The sequence below is a fragment of the Oryza sativa genome, chromosome 12 (genome assembly GCF_034140825.1).
Source record: "Oryza sativa Japonica Group chromosome 12, ASM3414082v1".
Taxonomy (NCBI): domain Eukaryota; kingdom Viridiplantae; phylum Streptophyta; class Magnoliopsida; order Poales; family Poaceae; genus Oryza; species Oryza sativa.
Genome location: NC_089046.1, coordinates 8,917,279 through 8,942,500, shown reverse-complemented (window position 1 = coordinate 8,942,500; position 25,222 = coordinate 8,917,279). Strand labels below are relative to the sequence as shown.

The following is a 25,222-nucleotide window of genomic DNA, read 5'->3' as shown; positions in this document are numbered from 1 at the left end:
TCGCGCCGGCGTTGCTGTCGCACAGGCCGAACGCGCCGCACTTGGCGTAGCTGTCGCAGGAGTCCCCCGGCGCCTGGAAGAACGTCTTCCACGCCCGCGTCGCCGCGTCCCACACCAGCCGCCGGACCACGCCGTCGTCGGTCACCACCACGCGGGAGAACGGCGCCCCGGCCTTGGCGACGTAGCCGTAGGTGACCTCGCCCGGGCTGACCGTGAGCTGGAAGCTGAACATGTCCGCGAACGACGCCATCTCCGGGACGCCGTTGAACCTCCTGCCGTTCCACACCCCGGTCCGGTACACCTCGGTGCCATTGCCGTCGAGCACGACGTTCTCCGGCAGCGCCTCGTCGCCGTCGGTGACGTACCTGTAGCTCCCCGGAGAAGGATCGGCGGGGGAGCGCCACGACAGCAGGTACCACTCGGCGCCGGTCCACCGGTTCTTGCCGATCTTCATGCCGGGCAGCAGGGTGTTGGTGGGGTAGTCGAACGACTGCCACAGGGCGGTGCCGGAGCCCTGCCCTTGCACCACCAAGTTGCCGGAATCGAGCAGCCGCGCCGCGGCGGAGGTAGTCGCGGAAGGCAGCGCGGTGGCGGAAGAGGACCACACCACCTTGCCGGAGCCGTCGAGGAGGAGGAGGACGCCGGCGTCGGTCAGCATCAGTGCGCCGGAGGTGTCGTTGAGAGCGTGGTCACGGTTGGCCACCCAGTGGACGGCGGCGTCCGGCGAGACGGAGAACCAAATCCCGAGATACCTCCTCCTGGTGGCGGCGGGGGAGAAGAAGCCGAGGGTGAAGGACCCGCCGGGGGAGACGAGCACGTCGCCGTCGCTCACGTTGCGGCCGCTCGCCAACACGTCGGAGAACTTGCGGGCGGCGGCTGGCGTTCCGGGGACAACGAGGTGGAGAAAGGGCAGAAGTAGGATGAGTTGGAGGACGAGAACATGGTGGTGCTGGTGGCTTAGGGTTGACATCTCTCTCATATGATCACTTGTCAATCTTCTCTAGTCTTTTCTTCCACAGCGCGACGTCGCTAAATCGACCCTTTGTAACGTTTTATATATGCATGACTGCGTGTAGATATGTGTTTTTCGAGGTGAACTTTTAATATTTCAATAGCTAGCTGCATCCTATGCAGGCCATGTATGCAGTCACTAATTGGTGGTTGGCTTGCCGAGGTCAACACACCTCATTTATCAGCATTAAATAACGGCTACACGAAAAGAAAAGTTAACAGCAATAAACTGACAAAATTCTCATTGTAGCATATACCGGTATCTTCGTAAATTTGGAACCAAACTTTTGACCATGGTAGATAATTGTTACAAGAGCCAAAACAAAGACCATCCATCTTACACAACAAATAGTTCCTAAATCAATTGATCACATGTACACACCATTGATTGTTAATATGATCCTTTTTGCATTAATATGGCAATGAACATTGTTCTGGCACTAGCACAAAAACACCCATCTAAAAAATCCCCAGCGTCTCCTAGAACCGACAGTGATAAGGAATGAGTGCTAGAAATACTGGTGGAGAAACCATCTTTGGTCGGTCGACCAAATTTCACAATAGTTCCGATTCCATTAAAAACCGGGACTAAAAACGATTTTTAGTCCCGGTTTAAAAAATTTTGATCTTTAGTCCCGGTTGGTAACACCAACCGGGACTAAAGATGATTTGTAGTCCCGGTTCATCCCCTGTCAGATGTATGTCAGGGGGTCGAGAATCTTTAGTCTCGGTTGATACTACCAACCGGGACTATAAAAATTACCACTTTAGTCCCGGTTGGTATCACCAACCGGGACTAAAGATCAAGTGATCTTTACTCCCGGTTGGTATTACCAACCGGGACTAAAGATCGATCTTTAGTCCTGGTTGAAGTTATCAACCGGGAGTAAATATTTCTCTCCCACATCTGATCGGTTAAGTCCCAGACAGATATTTACATAAGATTGGAACATCCCCTCTCTTGCTCTTCTCAGATCCAATCCTCTTCCTCCTCCCCTCCCCTCTCTTCCTCCCCTCCCCTTCCTCTTCTCCTCCCCTCTCCTTCCTCCTCCTCCCCTCTACTCCATCTTCCATCAGCCGGCCGGCGGCGGGCGGCGGCGCGGCCGCGCGCGTGGAGGCGGGCGGCGGCACGGCGCGGCCGCGCGCGTGGAGGCAGCCGGTGGGCAGGCGGCTGTGCGCAGGTGGCAGCCGGGCGCTGGCTCGGTTTCTTTTTTTTTCTTTTTTTTTTGTAAGTTGTGTTTCACTGGATGTATAATTTTGTGATTCATTGCATCGCATGGATATAAGATGTATAATTTGTATAATCTGTGATGTTTTTAATTTATGTGTAGTTTTTAGGATTTGTGATGTATTTGATTTGTGATGTTGATTTGGTATGTGCATCTCATTCGATTCGGGAGAAAATACATAGATTAACACTAGCCATTAGCAAATCAACAACAAAATAATAATAATAAAAAATCTTGATGAACTGTCGCTTTCCCTCTTTAGTCCCGGTTGGTAAGATTCCCCCTCTTTACTCCCGGTTGGTGTTACCAACCGGGACTAAAGATCGATCTTTAGTCCCGGTTATTTGAACCGGGACTAAAGATAGTGATATTAAGTCCCATATTCGTAGTCCCGGTTGGAAAACCGGGACTAAAGGGGGGTTATCAACCGGGACTACAAACGGTTTCTCCACCAGTGAAAAACAAATTCTACAACTATCTCTGCCCTCAAGAAACAGGCAGTAATGGTTTAGTTTCCTCCGCTCTCTCTCTTACCGAGCACAGATCTATTCCTGCTCTGTTTCATGTTTGTGTATGTGAAATCGTTTCTTGGTGTGAGCTTGGGTCGTTGATCATGATGAAGGATTGCATGTCTTTCTATTTTTCTTGGATCATGTGTGTGTCAATTTATTTGTTGAATTGGCCTCTTAGTTTTCCTACAATTGCATATGTTTGTGCAATAGAGAACGAGTGCATGCAATCGAAGTTAATTAATTCTGTTACTTTTTGCTGGAAACCAGTATCACTTCCGCTTCGTCCTACTAACCGGCAGTGATACACTGTTTACCGTAAACAACAACTTCAATCAAATGCAAAAGGTTTAACGCCATATTGCACACAAGATGCATGTTGTGTTGCTAGTGCATCGTACTCTTCTATATTTGAGGTTCTTACTTTCAAATGGTTCCTTAGACAAGTTTTATAACACAAATTATAAGAGAATGTTGATAACAAAACAAACCAGTCTTGTCAAATAAAAAAAATAGTGATTTTCACCTTAGACCTCTATCCTTGCCAAAGTTTCACCTTGGACCCATTTATTCTTCTTTTTTTTGGATGCCTTTTTTTTTGCCTTCTAGTTTCACATCGGATCCATTAAGGTCTTGTTCGGTTAATCCCTGTGAGGGAGGGATTGGAGTAGAGTTATTCCACACCTATTGTGGTGTAGATTATTCCCCCTCAATCCCCTCCAATCCTCTTCAATCCACTCTAAACAGAACAAGGCATAACTCTTTTCCTTGAGGTTATGCTCTCCATGGGACAACGATCTTCTCCATGGATATGCTTCACTTGTCTCCATCACCATGCTAACATTCCATGTTTACCTAGAAATGGAAATAATGTTAATAATATGAGATCCAAAGTGGAAAAAAGGTAATAAAAGCAATTTAATGTGAAATATGTCTATTATTTATTCATGTATTAAGAAGAATAAATGTGTATCTATTTCTTCTTAATACATCAACAAATAATCAACAGATTTCAAGTGTATCCAACAGAACACGTTATCAACTGATCATTTCATCCAAAAATTTAATCAGCAAGTTCAACACGACCCATCAAGCAATCATCAAGTTCATACTAGCCGTCAACAGATCATTCCTTCCAACACTATTCCAACAAATGAAAAAGAATCAACAACATGAATGTCATTCACAGCATTTGCACGAATCACCACCGCTACAGGTACCCCAGCATCTCGGATTCTCGGTCCCATGCCATGGGCAAATGCCCTTCCCCTTGGTAGAGTATGATCTCAAGCTCGGACTGGCAAGATATAGCCCACCAGTGCCTCCACTCAATCGCCATCACCAGATTGAACCGGCCATATCAAAAAACCACCATTCCAAATCATCCCACTAGCGATCTACCAAGCCGACACGTCTCCACTCTGTTACCGCCGCCATGTCCACACCAGTCGTCGCGCCCGGGGAAGATAAAGGGTGGCGGCACAAGTGGTGGTGTCAGCCTCCTCACAACATCAAGAGGCCGCGACACCACCGCCTCCGCTCCATCAGATGACTACCGCCGCTGTTCCATTGCCATGTGTTCAATTTTGTACTTAGTATTTTTTAATTATTGATATAGGAAAATCAAACATGATGATTTATATATTTAATTTAGAAGCTAGCACAGAATTATGACGGCTAGTTTTGAATTTTGGAACTATTACCACATTTAAATTAAAATTATGAATTTTAAAACAATTAATTTACATAATGGTAAATTCATTTACATGCAAATAAATAGTACTATTCCATAAATAAAAACCATGAATGAATTCATAATCATAAAATAGCTAGAATGCTCATTTTGCTACGAATATGTTTGTAAAAAAAATCAATTTCATTTTCCCCATGGTTTTTTGAATATCAATGGACCCTGCAAACGCATATTTCAAGGACCAATACATTGGGACTCTGCAGCAAACATTTGATTGCATTTTTCTGATTTATTAGCTGGGATTACGTACGTTGTACAGAATGTCCACCTTTGCCTTGATTTGATGCTTAATTAGCTTGGACAACTAATTAATGTCTGTAGTAAAAAAATATGAAATAAGGACAGGCCACACAATTGATAGGTTTAAGCATTTCCTTGAGGAAGTTCGATCCTGACCTAGCTAGGAACATCTCTCATCGTAAACTAAAATTAATATTGGCCAGTTGTTAAAAATACTAGTAGGAAACATATAGAATCCGGGTTTGACTTTCTTAGTTTATCACGTAAAAGATTGGCTGTTTCTAGCCAACATAGATCGAGATATGCCGAAATAGGTATTGGATTGCACGACGCGTTCTCTTCTCCATTTATCCGTAGAAAGAATATAATCTAGGGTAGCTAGGTACATATGTTAAGGTGAAGAAGACATTGATCGGGTCAATCTGGATTGTGACTTTGATTGGGTCATCTCAGGAACATATGTAGCTAGCTAGATACATTGAGGTTTTCCCATAATCCCTAAAAAAGAATAGACTAGAGAAAATCTAAAAAATATTATCGACAAGAAATTAACCCAATTCAAAAAATCCAACTTCATAGAAATGACATCGTACAAGGTATTTTCTTCTAGAAATGCTTTCTTCGTTAGGTTCCTGTCAACAACCCTCCTTTAAGTCCTATAAGATCATTTTCCTTTACGAATTGTTGAACAAAGATTAAAACTTTGCTTTTTAGGCCAGCCTACACTAATTTGTAGATTGCTCTCTAAACTAAATTATTATATAAAAAAACTATCATTAGATGGAATAGATATTCAGCTGGATGATTTTGTATTGTACGCTAGTCATATTCTTTTTTATTTCCATCCTAGTTCTTCCGGTTTACGGGCTGCCATTGTTGTCTCCCATGATCTTTATATCTGCCATCATGCACCCAAATGAACCTTCCCGGCCCCATCATGTATATACAGTTGCCTTGAACGTAACATATTTCATCTGTATGACTACTACTGAAAACGTTGAAGAAAACAGTCACCAGATTATTTCATCAACTTGTTGACTGTAAAAAAAAAGTTTAAATATATAAATACGGAGCAAAACGCGTCAAGAAATCCATTTCCAGAAGTATAGCGTGAAGTCAATCACGCCTTGCCACTCAACGTACGTACGAATTTTCAAAGAGGGGTTTACACATATTCTATTACTAATTTATTATTTCCTAGTGGTTTCTCTGATTAGTGCTTCAACTTTGGATTGTTTAGATTCACAAAAATATTTTGGATTGTTGGCATCTTGTATTATATTTCTGATAGAAATGTATTGTTTGAGATGACCTTGACAGTCCTAATTAAAGTGCTACAGGAAGCTAGGGACAAGCTTTTCTCAGAATAAGATAGTACACATATTGTATCCATCTTAAGTTTGGTATATCTTCGAAAATCCCCACTTGTATAATAAGTAATTTATTCAGTCATTGTTTTCCATTTGTTGACTAAATTTACTTGTACGACTTTGCAAGTTCTACCATCTTCACTGGGTATAAGAACCTGGTGTTCATTTTCAGGATTTTAAATTTCGGACACGCTTTCTCCTGGAACTTTAATTCGCTAAAATATAGTTTTGCTTACCTAGTTTATTTCGAATGTCATGAAAACCATATTTCAAATATATACGATTTATCTGTAGACATTTTTTTTTCAAAATACATTAAAAATAACTCTGACTGGTAAACAGTTTTTCCAAAAAGGTCAAAACAATAACCAAATAAACAGGAGTATGAGAAATGCTCTACCAATCAAATTTAAATTAGAGAATCCTTTAGGTGATTGCATTCATATTTGTTAGGCCCATTTCCAAGCGAAATTTAACTATTTGTCACTATTAGGTTTGGCAATTATTCAAATTTCCTTCTTGGAATTGCAGTTATTTTCTTGTCACTTTTAGGAGGTAGTTTCTTATTTTCTTGCCACTCAAGGTGAAAAAGGCATAGGACCCACTGGTCATTGTCTCTCCCTCCCCTTCATCTCTCTCCATCCAGTTGGATGATGCTGATTGACCTTCTCCCTCACCGCCCCGTCTCTGTTTTTGTCGCCGTCGACATAGCCAATCCCGATACCAATAAATCCACAAATGCTTCGGTGGTGCCAAAAAATGCTTGTTGCTATTTCTTACGATCGCAGATATCGATATAGCACTTCACCCATGAGTATTCTCAAGCGTATCATATTTATATTCCGTGGGAAAGGGGTGGCATAAAGATATGAATTATACATCATTAATCAATCTATAATTAATCAACCATAGTCAAAACAGGGGTTAAGATGATATAATTAAGGTAATGGACACCACAGAAGATTCACCTCTATATTAGTGTTAAGTAGAAAAAAGCATTAGGAAGCTATGATATAACTGTACTTCTATATTAATCATGTTTAGTATATACTTAACATATACATGCTTACAATGCCTACAACATATAGTTCCAAGCACCCACGTACTACTGAAAGGCCACTCCCTGCTGGTCTACGAGCGTGATTATCGCATTTACGCACTCTTACATCATACCAGAATATGGGGAAATACAAAAGATGAATAGGGCTGTCACCACCGGCCGCCTACCTCACTTTCCGTGGGGCACACCCGCATCCAATGCCAGTTATCTAACCTAAGCATCATGCTTATGCTAATAAATAAGGTCACTAACTTCTCTGGGACTCCCACCCTTCAGATGGATAGGTTAGAGCTAGAGCAACCTATAAAGATTATTGGACCGTTACCGTATCATAGGTCAGCTAGCTTACCATAAAGCAAATATACGAAATATATACTACTCATAGAACATATACTCAATGAAGAAGTACACCGACTATGAGCATAAAAAAATAAAGAAGATAATTCTATTAATTCACCTATAGTCTTACAAGAAGAGTAAAGTACTAAAGACATATCGAAAACTCCGAGAATATTATAGAGCGAAAAATCCTAAGCTTATTTCTACTAGAACTATAGAAAATATAATAGATAGAGAGAGTGAGCTCTATTTATAGCCACCCAATGACGGTTGTATGGTGGTTAATGGTCCGGGAAACCATCATAATCTCCATCAGTAGTGCAGGAGGAGTCGCCACGTGGAAAAAGTGTGTCGGGTGCGCCAAGGTTGTGGTTCAGCCGAACCAGGTCCACCGACATTCCCCACCGACTTTGGTGAGTGGATGACAGGTGGGGCCCTATGACGGTTCCTAGTGGTTTGGGCCCACTTTTAGTCTGTTTAAGCAGACTTGTGGACCTCTCAATCCGTGTGATTGCCATGATTTACTGGAAGTGTGTTTCTTTACATGCCGACTTTATTTCTCCTTCACTTTTGTGTTTATTCTCTACATCCATGTTAATTCTCCAAGTGTAGTACAACTACATTATTTATTATTGATATACTGTAAGAAATGTTAGTTATCCCTTTATTTATTATGATAGTTGGCCGTCGATATTGGTACTTAAAAGACCGTCAACACCACAGCACCCTCCTCGCCAGCCACCTCTTGCCGCTGCTACCTTCCTTGCCAGGCGTCGTCACCACCGACTCCAGTGAAGGGAGAAGAAGATAGAGAGGAGAGAGGGGTGAGCTGGATGAAGTGGGACCCACCGACGTGTGGGTCCCACTATATTTTTTATGTTTTTGTTTGATTGGCATATGGGCCCATATATTATATTCTAATTTTTAATTTTTTTTATCTCGATTCTAATGCCACATCAAACTTTACGTGCGACGAGACCAAATCAAACCATCCATGTAGGTGCCATGCCAGCTGTAACGGCTGTCTAAACCACCCAGGGACATTACCTCTATGGTTTTACAAGTTGCAGGACGCGTTGTATTTGGTATTTTAGTTTAGGGGCGAATTTCAAACTCGACAAAGGACCCTGAAGTGAACATATTGCTATATACCAGCCCAAAAGCGCAAAACCAAAAATGGAGATCTAAAAGGCACACATGCAAACCAGTCCAAAATCGAATATTTTAGCTGACGTTACATTTTGTTTTTTTTCAGACGTTGAACAGAATTGGCAGATGCATTGTATTTTTTCCAGTCTAGTCGGGCCTTTTATTCAGTTATATGTATCGCCTTATTAAAAAATTAGTGTCTACAAGATCCGTCTTAAAATAACTTACTTTTTACCCATCCATATATGCCAATAAAAATACTAGAATATTCCCTATTTTATCAATCTCAATATACCATTGCTTTTACAAACTCAAACACGATTATTGCTTAAAGATAAACTCGTTTTGAAACAAATAAAAAGAGGCAAAGATTATCTAATTTTAGGACGGACGCAGTTTTTTTTTTTGCATGCCCAATTATTGATGTTTATAATTACTTTGTCCCGAACATACAAATATAGCCAACTAATGAATGTATATGAATCATTATTGCACTATTACAACTTACAACAGGCTTATAAAACGTATAATGTTACACACGACAAACGTCACAATAATACAATGACCACACTAACCTGCATGTACTCAATGCAGGTAACCAATCAAGTTATAACGAATAATTTAATTAATTAACTATAGAAAGCCTTAATCACGTCGTTGTCACACTTGCTTGATCCGAAGTGACGTACCAGTACAATACATTTATGCAAACAGACGAACAAATTAACTCCTTATTGACAGAAAGAGAGAGAGATTTTCCATAGTTTAATTAACAGCGTGGCAGATCGGCCGGTGGCGGCGGCAACGAAGTCTCCTGTGTCGGCCCGTCCAGAACCTCGAACACCATGGCCAAACCGAACTCAATATGAGCTTCAAAGTGGCAATGCATGTACCACATCCCTGCAAACACAAACCATTTCCCCAAATTTCGTCACATTTCAGCACCAAATTCGACTTGAATTAATTTGCTAGAATAATTGCTTTTGTACCAGGGTTATTGGCGACGAAGCGGATGACGGCCCAGCCGCCGGTGGGTACGGCGATGGTGTTGCGCTCCTGCGGGTTGACGAGGTTGAACAGCGGCGCCGCCGTGGCCTCGTCGTAGTTGCCGAACCCTTGCGCGAGGACGAAGAAGTTGAGGCCATGGATGTGCATCGGGTGGCTCTCCTTGGCGATCAGCCGCGTGTTCTGCAGCACCATCTCCACCGTCTCGTTGTACCGCAGCGTCTTCACCTTGGTCGACTTGGTCGTGAACTGCATCGTCGCGTTGTCGCTCTCGTCGCCGGTGTAATCGAACACCACCGGCGGCGTGTCCGGGAAGTCCCGGGTGTAGACGCCCGCCGACGCGTTGCTGAAGTGCGCCTCGAGGAGGGAGATGGCGGTGGGTGCCACGAAGGAGGCGTTGTTCATGCTCGACGAGAACACCGGCGGCGCGCTCCGGTTGCAGAGCAGCTGCGCCGTGTTAGAATCTCTCCTCTCTGAATGTTTAAGTACTAATCACTAGCACTAACATAAACACTTGTATTTACTCGGTGGACACAAACACACAAGAACTGAACAAAACACACAGGCTTTTGGTTGATGTGGCTAATCACAACTCACACCATTTTCTTCATTACATAGACTTAAGTACATGCAAAAGATAAGGATCAGCCAACTAATTTGGCCTTGACTCACGCCTTACTCCAACATGCAGATGCCATGCAACAAGGTAACTAGCTAGACCTATTCTTCCGCCACAAAATCACTTCGTGGCCTTCCAGCTTGAGCTGCAGCTCTGCATGCATCTTAACACATCCAACTAAATGCTTGCATGCAGCCGCTAATCACTAGTTCTACATGCTAATGCAACAGCCTTTACACATCGTAGATATCGGCACGTTCGTCCGGCCGCATCGCACAGCTCACAGCAAGCACGTTTCACACGTACTGGCTCGGATCCTTTGCTGCCACACACTACTACCTTGTGCAAAACCTATACAAACCAAATGCATACACTCTAAAGACAAGATTATTGCTAACATTTACCCCCCTAATCTTGGCATGCTTCATTCAGAGAAGAGTTGGCTCCTCATCACTTGACGCTGCGGCAAGGAGCGCTATCTCCTTCTTCTTCTTTTTCTCAGGGCACTCATACGCAAAGTGTCCAAGTTCTTGACAGTAGTAGCACATTGTCTTGGACCTGTCCGGCTTCTTGACGCGGCTGCGGCCACCGCTTGTGTCGCCGGACGTGAAAAGTAGATGCTCGCCATTCTTGTCATCACGCTTGCGTATCCTTTCCTCGTATGCCTTGAGGCGACCAATTGCCTCATCAAATGGCATGCTGTCCAAGTCAGAGAACTGCTCAATTGCAGCGATGACATGCAGAAACTTATCTGGCACAGAATCGAGTAGTTTCTTGACTTGCTCATCATCGTCCATGGTTACACCAAGATCGCTCAACTTGTTTGCCAGGCCACTGATTTTGCCGGCAAACTCGTCGATTGACTCGGTGTCCTTCATGTGCAATGCCTTGAAATCGCTCTTCAAGGTTTGCACTCGCGCCTTCTTCACACGCTCAACGCCAAGGAACCTCGTCTTGAGGCTTTCCCAGACCTCCTTGGCAGTCTTCTTCTTCGCGATCTGCTGCAACACGTCTTCGGGGACGGCCCCGAAGAGACACGCACGTGCCTGCTTGTCCTTCTTAATGTCCACGGCCTCATCGGCCGCGGGCTCGATGGCATCCCAGATGCCTTGCGCCTCCATGTTAGCCTCCATCTTGATCGCCCAGGTGGAGTAGTTGGTGGAGGTGAGCACTGGATATGGGAGCGACACGATGCCCTCCCTCATCGATCGCGATGCGGAGTGCTCGACGATGGCCATCTTGTTGAAGCGCAGGATCTTGGGCATAAATTGGCTCTGATACCAATTGTTAGAATCTCTCCTCTCTGAATGTTTAAGTACTAATCACTAGCACTAACACAAACACTTGTATTTACTCGGTGGACACAAACACACAAGAACTGAACAAAACACACAGGCTTTTGGTTGATGTGGCTAATCACAACTCACACCATTTTCTTCATTACATAGACTTAAGTACATGCAAAAGATAAGGATCAGCCAACTAATTTGGCCTTGACTCACGCCTTACTCCAACATGCAGATGCCATGCAACAAGGTAACTAGCTAGACCTATTCTTCCGCCACAAAATCACTTCGTGGCCTTCCAGCTTGAGCTGCAGCTCTGCATGCATCTTAACACATCCAACTAAATGCTTGCATGCAGCCGCTAATCACTAGTTCTACATGCTAATGCAACAGCCTTTACACATCGTAGATATCGGCACGTTCGTCCGGCCGCATCGCACAGCTCACAGCAAGCACGTTTCACACGTACTGGCTCGGATCCTTTGCTGCCACACACTACTACCTTGTGCAAAACCTATACAAACCAAATGCATACACTCTAAAGACAAGATTATTGCTAACACGCCGGCTGGCAGTCGGAGACGCCGAGCCCGACGGTGACGAACATGTGGGTGTCGACGGCGAGCGGCACCGTGGGCTTCCCCGGGAGCACCAGCGCGGTGAGGTTGGACCAGAACCGGTGCGCCGTGGCCGTGTCGTTGTAGTCCGGCCGCGCCGGGAGCACCGGCGGCACGGCGTCGTCCGCCTCGCCGACGTACTCCACCACGGCCGTCGCCGTGGTCTGGCTGAAGGGCGGGCCGCTCGGGACGGCGCTGTCGTAGGGCGTCGCCGCCATGTAGAACCTCCCACCGGGCGACGCGGTGGCGTTGGCGTCGGCCACCATGAGCGCGTCCACCGTCTGCCCGGGCGCGATCACCACCACGTCGGTGGCGTACGGCGTGGTGTAGCTCGCGTCGACGGCCACCACCGTGAACCCATGCCCCGCCACCTTGACGAACAGCGGCGTGTTGAGCGCGGCGTTGATGATCCGTAGCAGGTGCGTCTCGTTGCGCCGCACCCGGAACACCTCCGTCTGGTTCGCGGCGGTGCAGTTGTACAGGTCGCCCGGCTTGCCATTGATGGTGTAGGCGTCGGCGTTCCGTGCGGGGATGCCGGTGAGGAACGCCATGCGCTCGAGGTCGACGACGTTGGCGTTCCACCACTCGCCGAGGAGGACGACGTGCTCGGTGTCGGGCTTGGCGGGGAACGGGGCGGCGGCGCGGGGGTTGAGGACGATGGCGCCGTAGACGGTGGCGCGGAGGAAGGAGATGTGGGCGTGCCACCATAGGGTGCCCTCCTGGTCGCTGACGTTGAAGCGGTAGGTGTAGTTGTCGCTGGGGCCCACGGGACACTGCGTGATCATCGATGGGCCGTCGGCCCACTGCGACCCGCGCTGGAACACGCCGTGCCTGCGTACGTCATGGCCCAAAAGAAGAATGTTATCTATCCATCCAAAATAAATATCTATCCGTCCAAAAATAAATAAACTTAGTACGCATACGTTGTATTCACAAGCTCAGAAAATAAAGAGGGAAGCAATTGGAGATGAAGTTCTATAAGAATTTTGGATATTGAAAAGGTGAAATTTGAACAAATTTACAGTAGTTGTAGGTAATAGGTAGTACCAGTGAATGGTCATATTGTAGGGTGACTCATTGACGAGGTGAACCACCACCGTGTCGCCCTCGGTGACGTTGATGGTCGGGCCGGGGAGCTGCCCGTTCACCGCCGTGATGATCATCTCCGGTTGGCACAGCCGGCTTATGGATAGGTTGCCCACCTGGACGATGCAGACCGCCAGTAAAACAATTATTAGCAAAAAATCACTACTGCAGCATGCCTATTGTTCTTTGTTGCTTAAGAATTAAGATGGTGACAGGGTAAAAAAAAATGGAGTAGATATGCTACTGATTGATTACTGAGCAAATTGTAGGACTTAGACACGTGAGTTAAACCGGTTTCTCAATACTCTCCTTTTCTAAAATAAATCAACTTTTGTAGACAAAATCTGAACATAGGGACGGAAACATTACTAACAAGCTAGGTTCGTTAGCTCATTCCAATATGTGAAACATTAATACCCAAGTTTTGCTACGATTTTTAATACAAAAGGTTCTATTTCACTGTCATTACCTCCTCCTATAAGGAATAAGAACATTTTCAAGAGCACTTAAAAATTCTGATCTATTTTTTTACTCACTTTAATTAACCCTGCAACTACTGAAAGACCTCTTATCTTATTCCGTTGAATTTATTTTTTATGTTTCATTTCTCCTTATGCATGCTGTATTTTAAGTTTCAATTTTGTAGGGTGCTAGATCACATTATATCTTAGCTTCTCAACTCCTTATCTTCGTAGATTGGAAGCACCTAAGACTAATTTAATCTACATAATTTAAAATTCATCCATACAAACAATAATGAAATTTTTTCAAAACATTTTGTGACATGGATATTTTCATGACCATTCTACAAAATTTAACTCATAACATGCTTCCTATAGGAACAAACAAGATGGGCGAAGTATAATTGGGGAATAAATTAATAAGTGTAAAGTGCTTCGATAATATATTTGAGTTAATAAATTCATACGCTTTTTTTCCTTTAAATAACTAGTATATGGGCTAAGAAAAGGAATGTATAATTTTTAATCACACGTCAAGTCCGAAACTATTTTCTTATCATCATCATCGTAAACAATCTAGTTATCAACTGAAGATCCGATCAACTAAAGGGGTGTAGTGGTACGATGACAAACTAGCTAGCACCACCACCACTAGCTTTCTTATTTACAGTAGAAGATAGAAATGAAAATCATGTATCTACTTGAGCTAAATGCCTAAATCGCAAGAAGATGATGAAACAATATATATATACATGGACACTTACATTGAAAGTGTGCTCCACAACAGCGCCATGAGCAACCGAAGCGATGACCAAGACAGCAAAAGCAACCGGCAGAATCATCAGCCGGAGGAGAGAAGAACAACAAGCCATGTTGTCCTTACACAAGCTTGTGCATGTGTCGTAGTGCAGCAAACACAAGTGCATGCACAGAGACAATTTAATTAGCTCTTGTGATCATATGAAACAGAAGATTTGTTGTAGAGAGTTATCAATGAGTCGTGGTATTTATAGCCCACGAGAGTTGCAGGACCACTGTCATTACTAATTGTAACTGGTTGACCAATCATGCTAATTAATTAATTTAGTTAATTAGAAACATAGAACAACTACACACGCAAGTAACCATCCATGTTTTGGTGTGGTGTCGCCTTGAGTTGAACCTTGCTAGTGATAGTACACGTTTTATTGTTATCTGTTCATGTTTGAAAATTTTCAAGTGGTTTCATCAAAGTTTAACTTCTTTGTCCCTCGGGAAAAAAGTCTCACTTTGCCTAGCTACATCATCCGAAGTCAATTTTGCTTCGCATTTAAGATTCGTTTTTATTAATTTTCAGATTTATTCATGGGATATGTTTGACTATATATATATATATATATGTATGTGCTGCTATATATAGATTAGGTAATAGATGATGGTCCATATATTGCATAGAAGTATTCAACAATGTGAAGCTCGTTGTACTTTCAACAGTATGGGCAAGGAGTTAGGGAAGATAACATTTTTATGGACCATAAAATTAGATAATCATATATGGTGGCAGATTGACTGAATACTATGATGTAGTCTCTCCACTTTTAAATTATTTGTCGTCGTTATAGCTTTATCCTAAATCAAACCTATCTATCTTTCACTATCAATTTTACAAATTCGTACCCGTTAATATTATAATATTTATATTTTTAATTCAACGTAACAAAATAATTTCATAATATATAATTCGTATATTATTAAACTATATGAATTTTTAAAAATTAATAGTAAAAGTAGACATGTTTGATTTAGGATAAAACTAAAACGACAAGTAATTTGAAACAGAGTACCGTAGGTCAAACATTTCCACTGAGTTTTTAATCAATATGCTCATGGAACCTATGATCAGCAAGGAAGAGATTATTATTCTCTCTTTCAAATTCGCATATTCTTCACGAAGTCATGAAAAAAAAATGTACCAAGCGTGTTGAAATAAATAGCAAAACAAACATTCAGAAAAGTCTGTAATATATGATAGGCTAAACGACACAACTGAAGGTATGATTTTCTCAAGGGGCTCTTTTCATTATTGACTCGCTGTCATTTAGGCTAACAACTTTTGCCACTATTTCAAGATTGAACAGTTGACGGAAAGCAACAAATCATGTTCTCTCTTTTACCCTCTACCTAGAGATCGATGTCTGAAACAAGACTAGACTTTTTCACAAAGTTGAATGGAAATAACACAGTATAGGCACAAACACAAAAGCAAGATAAACAGAACTACTCTGGAAGCTAGCTATAATCAATGGACAGCATTTTGTTAGTCAAGGATGTGGTCGGTTTCTGCAAGCAAAACACGTAATTGCTACGTTGTGTCAGTCCCCTAACTAAACTTTACCTTTGCATAGTTGTGCAAGTTTTACCTGCCTCTCGCATACGTCTTGTTCTTCAGAGCTGTCATTCAACAGTGCAAAGACAAAGTTATAACTCAAAGTGTTGCCTGATCTGGATTTTTTTTACATTTTAACCCTTTACAAAACTTATTTTAAAAAACAAACCTCTAGACAAACTAATTTAAAAAATGAATAATTTTCTTAGCGCTGGTGACCCTGGCGTGGAGACACTAAACCTCGACGCCAGTAATTTTGGCACCAAGAAAAATGATTTACTACTGAAATATGTTTTTTGAGAGGTTTATTTATAAAGTAAGTTTCAAAACAGGCTAAAATGTAAAAAAAAAAAAACAGACTGCCAGATGGTGTGTCTAAAACGGAAAGAACAAATTAAGGATTCGTTATAAAGTTGGTTCAATAGTATACATGCAGTTACAATTTACAAAAGTTATTATTACAAAGTCGATCCAGGATTCGTTACGTTCGCCACACAAGTTGGTGGCTAAAACGGAACGACCAACAAAATTATCAGGTAAAAATGTCTGTTTCTCCTCGTCTCAATAGCGAAAATACACGTTGGCCGAGATGCGTACCTGTCATATGTATCTATAGGCTCAGATCAGATAGATGCATGAAACTGAACGTATGTGTCACATTCAGAGATGAGCAGAATTTGTTGTACATGTGTATCAACTGATATACGTAGTTTTTTTTTCTTTTCTTTTGGGTTAAGATTGCCACTGATGACCACGGATTGAGATAAGCCGCCTGGGGGAAGGAATAGTCTCAATCAGCTTAATTAATTTGCAGGCCGGGATCCTATAAGATTTTTATTTTGATATCAAACCCTAAAAGATATTGATCTTTAAAATCTTCTAATCCTATAAACCTAGTTATTTGTAATTATTGTTATTCCCTACCTTTTTTTAAGATCAGAGTACATGCATGCTTCGGGTACTATGGCACTAAAAGTTTATGATTTTTGCTAGACACCTTAAAAATGTGATATGGTTGTAGTACACTCCCAAAAAACTGATAATTTGTTGAAAGATACCATGTCCATTATTTTATCTTTTTGGGTCAAATTAAATGGAGAGAGAAATATTTTGAAATGACAAATTTTCCCCTGGCCAATAGCTTGTGATGGCCATCGTTACCACCAGCTCCAATTTCTAGGTTTTGGAAAGGAGATGTGGCTTGGGTATGGTTTGAGCTAGACGCATACTTGTTACAACTTGTTGGCCCGAGGGACAAAACATTTGGCTAAAAAATGATAAACAATGGCTACAGTGTCCCTTAACAAATTATCAGTTTTGGGTTGTTCTACAATTATACCACGTGTTTTAGGTGCCCAAGAGCTAGCAAAAACTACAAACTTTAAGTGTCTTATAACAAATTTTACCAAGTAACAAATGCTGCCATGTACTGATCAAAATCGGGTTGGGCTCCGGGAGCATGTACTATAAGCATAAATGCAACAAAGATTTAGATGATGAGGTAGAGGAGAGAAGTAAAAAGAGAGAGAAGAAAGAGTAGTGTGAATTAGATGTAAGTAATTAAAATAAAGAGATTTGCTCTAGTCCAACAAAAAGTACCTCGAGGTACCGGTACCTGACGGTACCAAATCGTTTCTGATCGTTGGATCTAATAATGCTCACCTTACCCAATTAGATACAACGATCGGAAACGATTTAGTACTATGAGATACCGGTACCTTGAGATACTTTTTGATGGACCAGAGCAAATCTCTAAAATAAATAGTTACTATAATGCATTAGAGGTAATATATATTATATATGATCTCTTAATTAATTAGTTGATGATATGGATAAAATTAGATATATCAATCACGCCTACTATAAAACTTGCTCTGAGACCGCACACAGATGTTAGACACCTAGCTTCTATCATTTAGCCCTAACGGTTGCTTGGCTGTAGGAGAAAATAAGGATTATGATAGTTCAACAACAGGCCTAGCTAGCTATATGATAATATGACCATCAGATGGAATATATGGATTATACAGCTTATCTATGTAAGGAAATAACGATAATATGTAATTTATGTCGATTTCATGGTTTTGGGCTTTCTTAGACGCATTATACCTATAATCGTAGTGTTTATGAAAACAAATGGTAAAACCTTGTCTCTTTTTGTTATAAGAAGTGCATTCTCAAAATAAATATAAGGTTATGTGAAATTTACTCTTTGTCAACGTTGCTTTACATTGTTTTAAAAATTGAAGCAGTTTTAAATAGTGAAACATAACTGAACACATTGGGTACTACCCACAAATCTGATCAAATTAACTAAAATATAGCCCCTCATTTTCCAAATATCAGATGCTGTTAACTTTATTATGTTTGTCGACTATTTATGTTATTAAAAAAATCTATATAAATATCATTTATTTTTTATGTGACTTGTTTTATCAATAAAGGTATTTTAAGATAACTTAATTTTCATATTTGCACTAATTTTTTTAATAAGAGGAATGGTAAAATATATGTTGAAAAGTCAATAGCATCACATATTTAAAAACGAAGGGAGCAACAGAAAAGCTCATCATCGGATAATTAATTATTTTCCAAAATACATTTCCAAGCTTGATCTGAGTAATAATATACATAAACTTAATTCCATTGAGTGGTACATCCTCTGTTCGAAAATAAATAAACCTAATACGAGTTGTGAAAACATAGCACTACAAATCTCAATATAAGTTATGTCCAAATTCATAATATTAAGATGTCACATTTCGTATTAGATTGGTTTATTTTAAAATGGAGGAGTTCGAGCAGTAGCTAGTTAGACCCTTAGCTCTGCAAGGTACATATCATACATACATGTGCAGTTAACCTTGCACGCTCATCTGTTTAACCAACTTATCTTTATGATGATCGAGTAATAATGCAAGCATATGTTGACAGCACGTTTGATGCCGGACTTGACAATATGTCAAATCTGAGTTAATTATTTGATCGATCGATGATGCCCCAAAGGTGCACGCGGTGCTGATAACAACAACAATTTTGTTGCGTGAACCGTCCATATATGTCACACGGTTTAGAGAATAGTATTTGGTTATATTTGGAGAAGTTTAGAGTACTTTCGTTTTTTCCTCTTCTAGTTTGAGCAAGCAGTTTTGTCATGTCAAGAGCTTAATTAATTAGTTATAGCTAGGATGGTGATGCACCTGCGTCCACAGGTTTCGTTATCTCGAACCTATATTAGGGTTGGGTTAATTTGTCCGTACCTAGCAGCGTATGGACACTTCTTTCATGCTTATGGTTGGCCAAAGGAATACTTTCAGCGTATGGAAGTAACTTGGTTGCATATATGCTTCGATAACTGTTTTAGACACGCAACATATCACTTTACAGGTTACAAACATTGCATGCATACAGATTCTCTTTCTGTTCATTGGCATGCACGTGTCAATTTTTGTACAAAGATATTGTTGCTCAAACCTTTCTCTTCTACTAAAACAAAATACACCTTTATATTCTGAAATAGGGAAAAAGTCTATTTTTCTCCCTAAGCTATTTTATTGGATCACCTAATACTCTAAACTAAGCTGGTTTTAATAGTTTGGGGTGTTAAATAATCTAACAAAATAATTCCAGCGAGTAAAATTGATTTCTTGGAAGAGGGACTACTGGAGAGCGCTGCAATTTCTTTTTTATTGAAAACATCTCAGTAGAAGAATAGTTCTTGAAGAAAAAAACAAGAAAGAGAGGTCATCTTCTCCCATTTCCAATTTCAGAAACGGCAACATAGAAGTCCTCAAGATAAGAGATGCATTAACGTCAACTAATTAAATACAAAAACGACGTAACAAGATGCTATTGAAGTTAGATATCTAGATCGATGCATGGCAATCGAAGTATTAGAACAAGCAATCAAGCATGGTCTAAAAATACTTTGTACATGTCCTCTAGCTTTCACCCAATCTATTTCATCATTCTACTGATTATATCTACATGTTATTTTTCCCTATATATGCGCCCATTCCATCAGGCGACCATAAGGGGGTACCTTTCTTTTTCCTTCAAATGACCATATGCTAGCTCTTAAATTATATGATCAGGAAATTAATTAACACCACTTGGTAACTAATATATTTGTTTTCAACTTTTCATAACATTTTTTTCCCTGCTAATATATTTCCGATCGATATCATCGGAGAGGGTTCTACTTCTAACTTATGTTATGGGACAAGGGCATTATGGTCATTTAACAATAATAAACTAACATAATGGCCTAATGAAAGTGAGAGGAATGAAAGGAATTTTCTGAATGGTGTTTAAAAATAATAATATTATTTCATTGGCACTGGTACGGTACTGTCAGAAAAGCTGAAAAGAAAATCTCCAACCTTACATGCTTTTCCCTGCGTCTATATCTTTACAACACGGGCTAATAATCTCAAAATCCATAAGAAGGGGGAAAAAAGGCCAGAACCAAAACTAAGCCCATGCTTTCCCCCCATGAGGCTTCATCCAACCTAGGCCCAGGCCCATAAGGCCACAAACGATCAACCAGACGGCACAATTACTCGATCATGTCAGGTTTATTACAAAATTGGTTTGGTATTACAAATTTTTCTTTTAAAATATAATACAAACACAATTACTCGTATATACGCGTGCTTGCTCACTCTACGAACGTATACGCACACACACCCTATCCGTAATTCCGTATGAGCATATCTCGATATATCTTTGAGATTGAAGTTAATAGACTGTAAACAATTACATCGTCTACCACTAAAAAAATAATTAACCGTAAATGTAAGCACCTATTTTTCAAGTTTAAAATTTAAATCCAAGTTGGTAAGTTCAACATCAAGGAATGTAAACATATGTTGGGATATGTTTGGAGCAATACCAGATTTTACCACATTTTGGTGTAGTTTTAAGAGGGAAACCTTCTGGATTTACAAAATCTGTTTCGTTCTGAGGTTTAAAGTATGCTTGATTTATTGATTTGTTGTCTTCCTAAATTTTGGTGTGATTAAAAATGACAACCAAACTTTGTTATGTTGATGACATGATAGGCATCAGCAGAACTGTAAAACAGACATATTTTAATCAATCAATATTAAAATATAGGATGAGTTACTTAATAGTAGGAGTTTCATCGTCTTGCACCGTTGCACGATGACACAGTGAACGCCCTTATAGTAGTAAGTTGTTTCGTCCTATTTTCATTTGGGGATTAACAGTTTGGGGATTCTGATTAGTCACAGGCCCAAAGTGCACAAGTACAACCACAGCATTCTATTTCTGCAGTACTGTACAATCTACATCCTATTTTCACAAGATAGTACAATTTACTTCCTCCATTTCCCTGCATTTTGTCACTATTATTGACTAGTACTATTTAAACATTAACAACTATAAGTTTAAAATATCATAATACAGTGAATGTAAGTTAGGTAGCTGTATTTTTCGTGCAACATAATTTGATACAGCAGCATAAATGTTTTTTCAAAAATTATTTATAAGAAAAGAGTGGTCAATGTTTGAATGGGAACAAAGCAACAAATACTATGAAGAAATAAAATCCTTTTTCTCGAAGAAATATCAAGAAACGAAGGAAGCATATACAACTGCATATGAGCACATAGATGCAGGGTCAGCATGGCCAAAACTGATCTTAGATTTTTCTTCTTTGCACAAGTCATGACTGTATATAGCAAAAATAAACATGTTTGTTGGTCATTTCAGTAAAGTTGTCCAAGAGTATATGAAAATTTAATCTAAGTGTACTCATTCTTTTTATACAGCAATAATTGAGTCCATGCTTCTTGATCAGAACATTTGCAGTTATGTTTTAGCTAAACTGATGTCAATCTTCAGGTCAAAACCAACCAAAACCATTATTTTCCCCTCCTAATAAATGAATAGAACCATGTTGAAGCATGCTGAGTTTTACACTAAAACACGATTCCCATGCAAGAATGCACCTGTGCAAAACAGTAATGCAATATAAGAAATGGTGAACCATAGCTCTTTGAGCTGCCTAGGCGTCTAGCCATACCACATGTTGGGCTAACCATTATCATCAGTTTCATCTGTGACTACCCAAACCATAAGGCCATCTCAGAAAGTTACACATTGGATAATATTTGGGAAAATTCCAGCTGATATCTCTATTTTGAAGAAAGAAATTTCACCAAATCAATAATTAATCACATACATCCTTTGACAGGTTACGACGAAAGAATATTGTTTTTGGACTTCTGATGTTCACAAGCATAGTTAGGTACTTAGGCTTGATCCCCAATTGACCTTATTGGATAATTTCGTTGTGGTTTACAAGAGAATATATTTTTCTTGCAAAAGAGCTCCAACAGCGATAACACAAACATTGATCATTGTAAACACCAATGGTGTCCTAAGAAATGGTTCTTAAAAATGAGTGGCGTTTTGTGTGATTAGAATCTTTCAATTGAGTATCATCAACATTGCAGAAACTGCAGTTACAAAGTACAAAAACTTAAGTGTCGAACATGAGATTGCTTTATGGGAGACTATGGAGCACTCCATAGTTCCCATGTTCATGTATGAGAAACTGGCAATTTTTTTATAAAGAGATTTTTTTTTCAAGAAAAGAGAGAGACAGAGGCACCAGACAGGCTAAAGGGAATAATATCTAGGCACTGAAAACAGGAAACATCATTATTCTTTCCTTGACAAGATACTGTACTATTGTCTTCCATGGTTTGATGTGAATTTATGTACCTATAGAAACTAAGGGCTTTCCAAATAAAAATAAAAATACAGAAAGTGAGTTTTTAGAATTTCGTCTTTGCAAATATTTCAAAACTGGCATATCTCTATCAGCATTTCTGATAGAGATATACCTGTTGTACAGATATTGGAGAGTGTCAGTACTTAGTGCTTACAATGAATGGTTGTACTTTTAAGGCAATGCTAAGGATGGCAATAGGTATGTCTTTAGGTGAAGAAAGCTAGTAAAGAATAGGTTAGTAAATCAGTAGGCACAATAGAAGTAGTTAGTCTACTGCTGGCAATATTTCTTCACAGGTCATATGTGTATTATGTACAAGCGACAGATAATCTAACAGAATAAAAATATGGTGGACTAATTTCTTAAAAAAAAGTAGCTCCTTTCCTAGCACTGGAACTATGAATATTTTTCCAGCAGTATGAGGAACAGGGAAATTCGCTAAACAAGTGCATGACAAACAGATTAATGAATACAACCTTCTCTGAGACTCCACCAGCAAAACAGTAGTGAAAAGGGTACTCTATCTCAGCCCCTTTCAACAAAAGAACATTTTCCTGCATCTCATCTCAAATGAAGTCTAGCATCACACTTATGTATGAATTTGATCTATATCTACGTTATCCCAAATAGCACAAGAACTATTTTATTATTCAGTGCATATTGAAACAATATTGTACATATGAAAGATACGTTACCTGAACAAAATTATATATTCCAGGGCTAAGGCTGTAAAGGCCTAAGGCTAATAGAAGAGTATTTGATCCAAACGTTTGCACAATTGAAGAGACACCTATGAACAGAAGAACAGAGATGCGCACACAGTTATACATGATGTGGTCAAAACTGTTCTTTGGATTCGCAAACTCACCACCGCGGCGATAGTCAATCATGGCCACACCGTGACCACTGACACTACATGCCGATCCTTGCCCTCGTCAAAGGGCAGGAAGACATACGAGTTGGCGAATTCGTTGTAGATCTCCCCCGTGAGCTCCCCGTGAAGCGCGCGGCAATGCATATAGAGCACAACGTTGATCACCATTCCATAAAGCATCAGAACCACCAGCACCGCCGTTCCGACCACCGCCTTCACCACCACCGGCGCCATGCCGGCCCACCCAGCACTGGCATCATAGGTCTCCGCGGCCACCCCACCAAATCCCCATAGCGTGACCCCTATCCCGGCGCCGAACACCAAGAACGCAGAGAGCGCGGCGAGGCGCGCGCCATTGAGCAGCCGGCAGCTCTGCCGCAGCGGGGACACACAGGCGCTGGACTCGACGACGGCGGCGGCGCCGGCGAGAGACCAGAATGGGACTAACAGGAGGAGGCCAAGAACGGCGAGGGCGGCGGTAAGCGGGAACGGGAGCGGGAGGAGCGGGAGAAGCAGCAGCGGCGCTGCGGGGAGCGCCGTCAGGAGGAGGCGGAGGAGGGACGCGGGCACGGAGAGCAGCGAGGCGAGCAGCTTGACGGGGCGGCCGAAGAACCCCGCGTGCGCGCTGGCGGCGGCGGCGGCGAAGGCGGCGAGGTAAAGGAGCGCGGCGGCGGCAACCAGGGCGAGGAGCGGGAGGGGGAGCGCCGGCTGCGGCGTCGTAGTAGAGCGGAGCGAGACGGAGGGGGAGACGGGCGGGAGGAAGGGAGCCGGGAGGGAGAGGAGGAGGAGGGAGAGCGGGAGGAGGAGGAGGGACGAGAGGGCGAGGAAGTGGCGGGAGTGGGCGGCGATGAGGCGGCGGGTGGCGGCGGCCGCGCCGGCGAGGAGGTCCGGCCAGGGGAGGACGGCCGGCGACGGATCGGGCCGCCACGGCGGGAGGGGGAGCGGGCTCGCCGGCGGGAGAGACGGCGGCGGCGGCGAGTCCATGGGTGGATTGGGAGGAAGTGAAAGCGTGTACGGAAGAAAATGGGATGAGGTCTGGAATGTTTTTTTTGCTGATTTGGGGGCACGGTGGCCCTGTACTACTGTAACTTTTTTTTCCTTTTTTTTTTTGTTATTTTTGGCGATTTTATTTATTTGTGCTACTCATCAAATTCGGGTTTAGGTTAACCCAATGAGAAAATTATGGTTCAAATAATCTTCGATACACTGGCTAGTTTGTTACAATGCGAAGAATATATATAATAATATAAAAAAGCTTCCCGTCGGTCGTGTGACTATGCATCTTTTCAACTAGCGCTCCGCTACTCTCTAACCCACTTTTTTTTCCTATTTTTTTCTCTCGATTTTAGATGTACGCATCGCTGCCGCTATATGGTCATTGCTAGTGGATGGTGTACCTGTAGGTAGTGGTTGGCATGGGAGCTTTCGGAATATGTACTGGTGCGGGCCATGGTGCTGGCCAAGGTGCTCGGTGCCACACGGTGTG

General features: G+C 41.7%; 3 protein-coding genes across 3 annotated transcripts in view; all 3 read right to left on the bottom strand.

Moving 5' to 3' along the window:
- The window catches only part of LOC4351913 (receptor-like serine/threonine-protein kinase SD1-8), a 1,438-nt gene extending 422 nt beyond the window's left edge, over nt 1–1,016 (bottom strand). The window contains exon 1 of the mRNA XM_015764055.3: nt 1–1,016. This exon is cut by the window's left edge and continues 422 nt beyond it. Coding sequence (XP_015619541.3) covers nt 1–979 — 979 coding nt within the window. The 5' untranslated portion in view covers nt 980–1,016.
- Nucleotides 1,017–9,118: 8,102 nt separating this feature from the next.
- Nucleotides 9,119–14,714, bottom strand: LOC4351911 (laccase-25-like). Its single transcript, XM_015763373.3, has 5 exons — nt 14,499–14,714; nt 13,235–13,389; nt 12,134–13,018; nt 9,650–10,131; nt 9,119–9,560 (listed from the first exon to the last, which is right to left on the bottom strand). The coding sequence occupies exons 1-5, from the start codon at nt 14,658–14,660 to the stop codon at nt 9,430–9,432; spliced, it is 1,815 nt and encodes a 604-aa protein (XP_015618859.1). The 5' UTR covers nt 14,661–14,714; the 3' UTR covers nt 9,119–9,429.
- Nucleotides 14,715–23,489: 8,775 nt separating this feature from the next.
- On the bottom strand, nt 23,490–24,751 carry LOC4351910 (uncharacterized). Its single transcript, XM_066306175.1, has one exon. It carries the CDS (start codon nt 24,718–24,720, stop codon nt 23,749–23,751), a length of 972 nt encoding a protein of 323 aa, XP_066162272.1. The 5' UTR covers nt 24,721–24,751; the 3' UTR covers nt 23,490–23,748.
- Nucleotides 24,752–25,222: the final 471 nt, after the last annotated feature.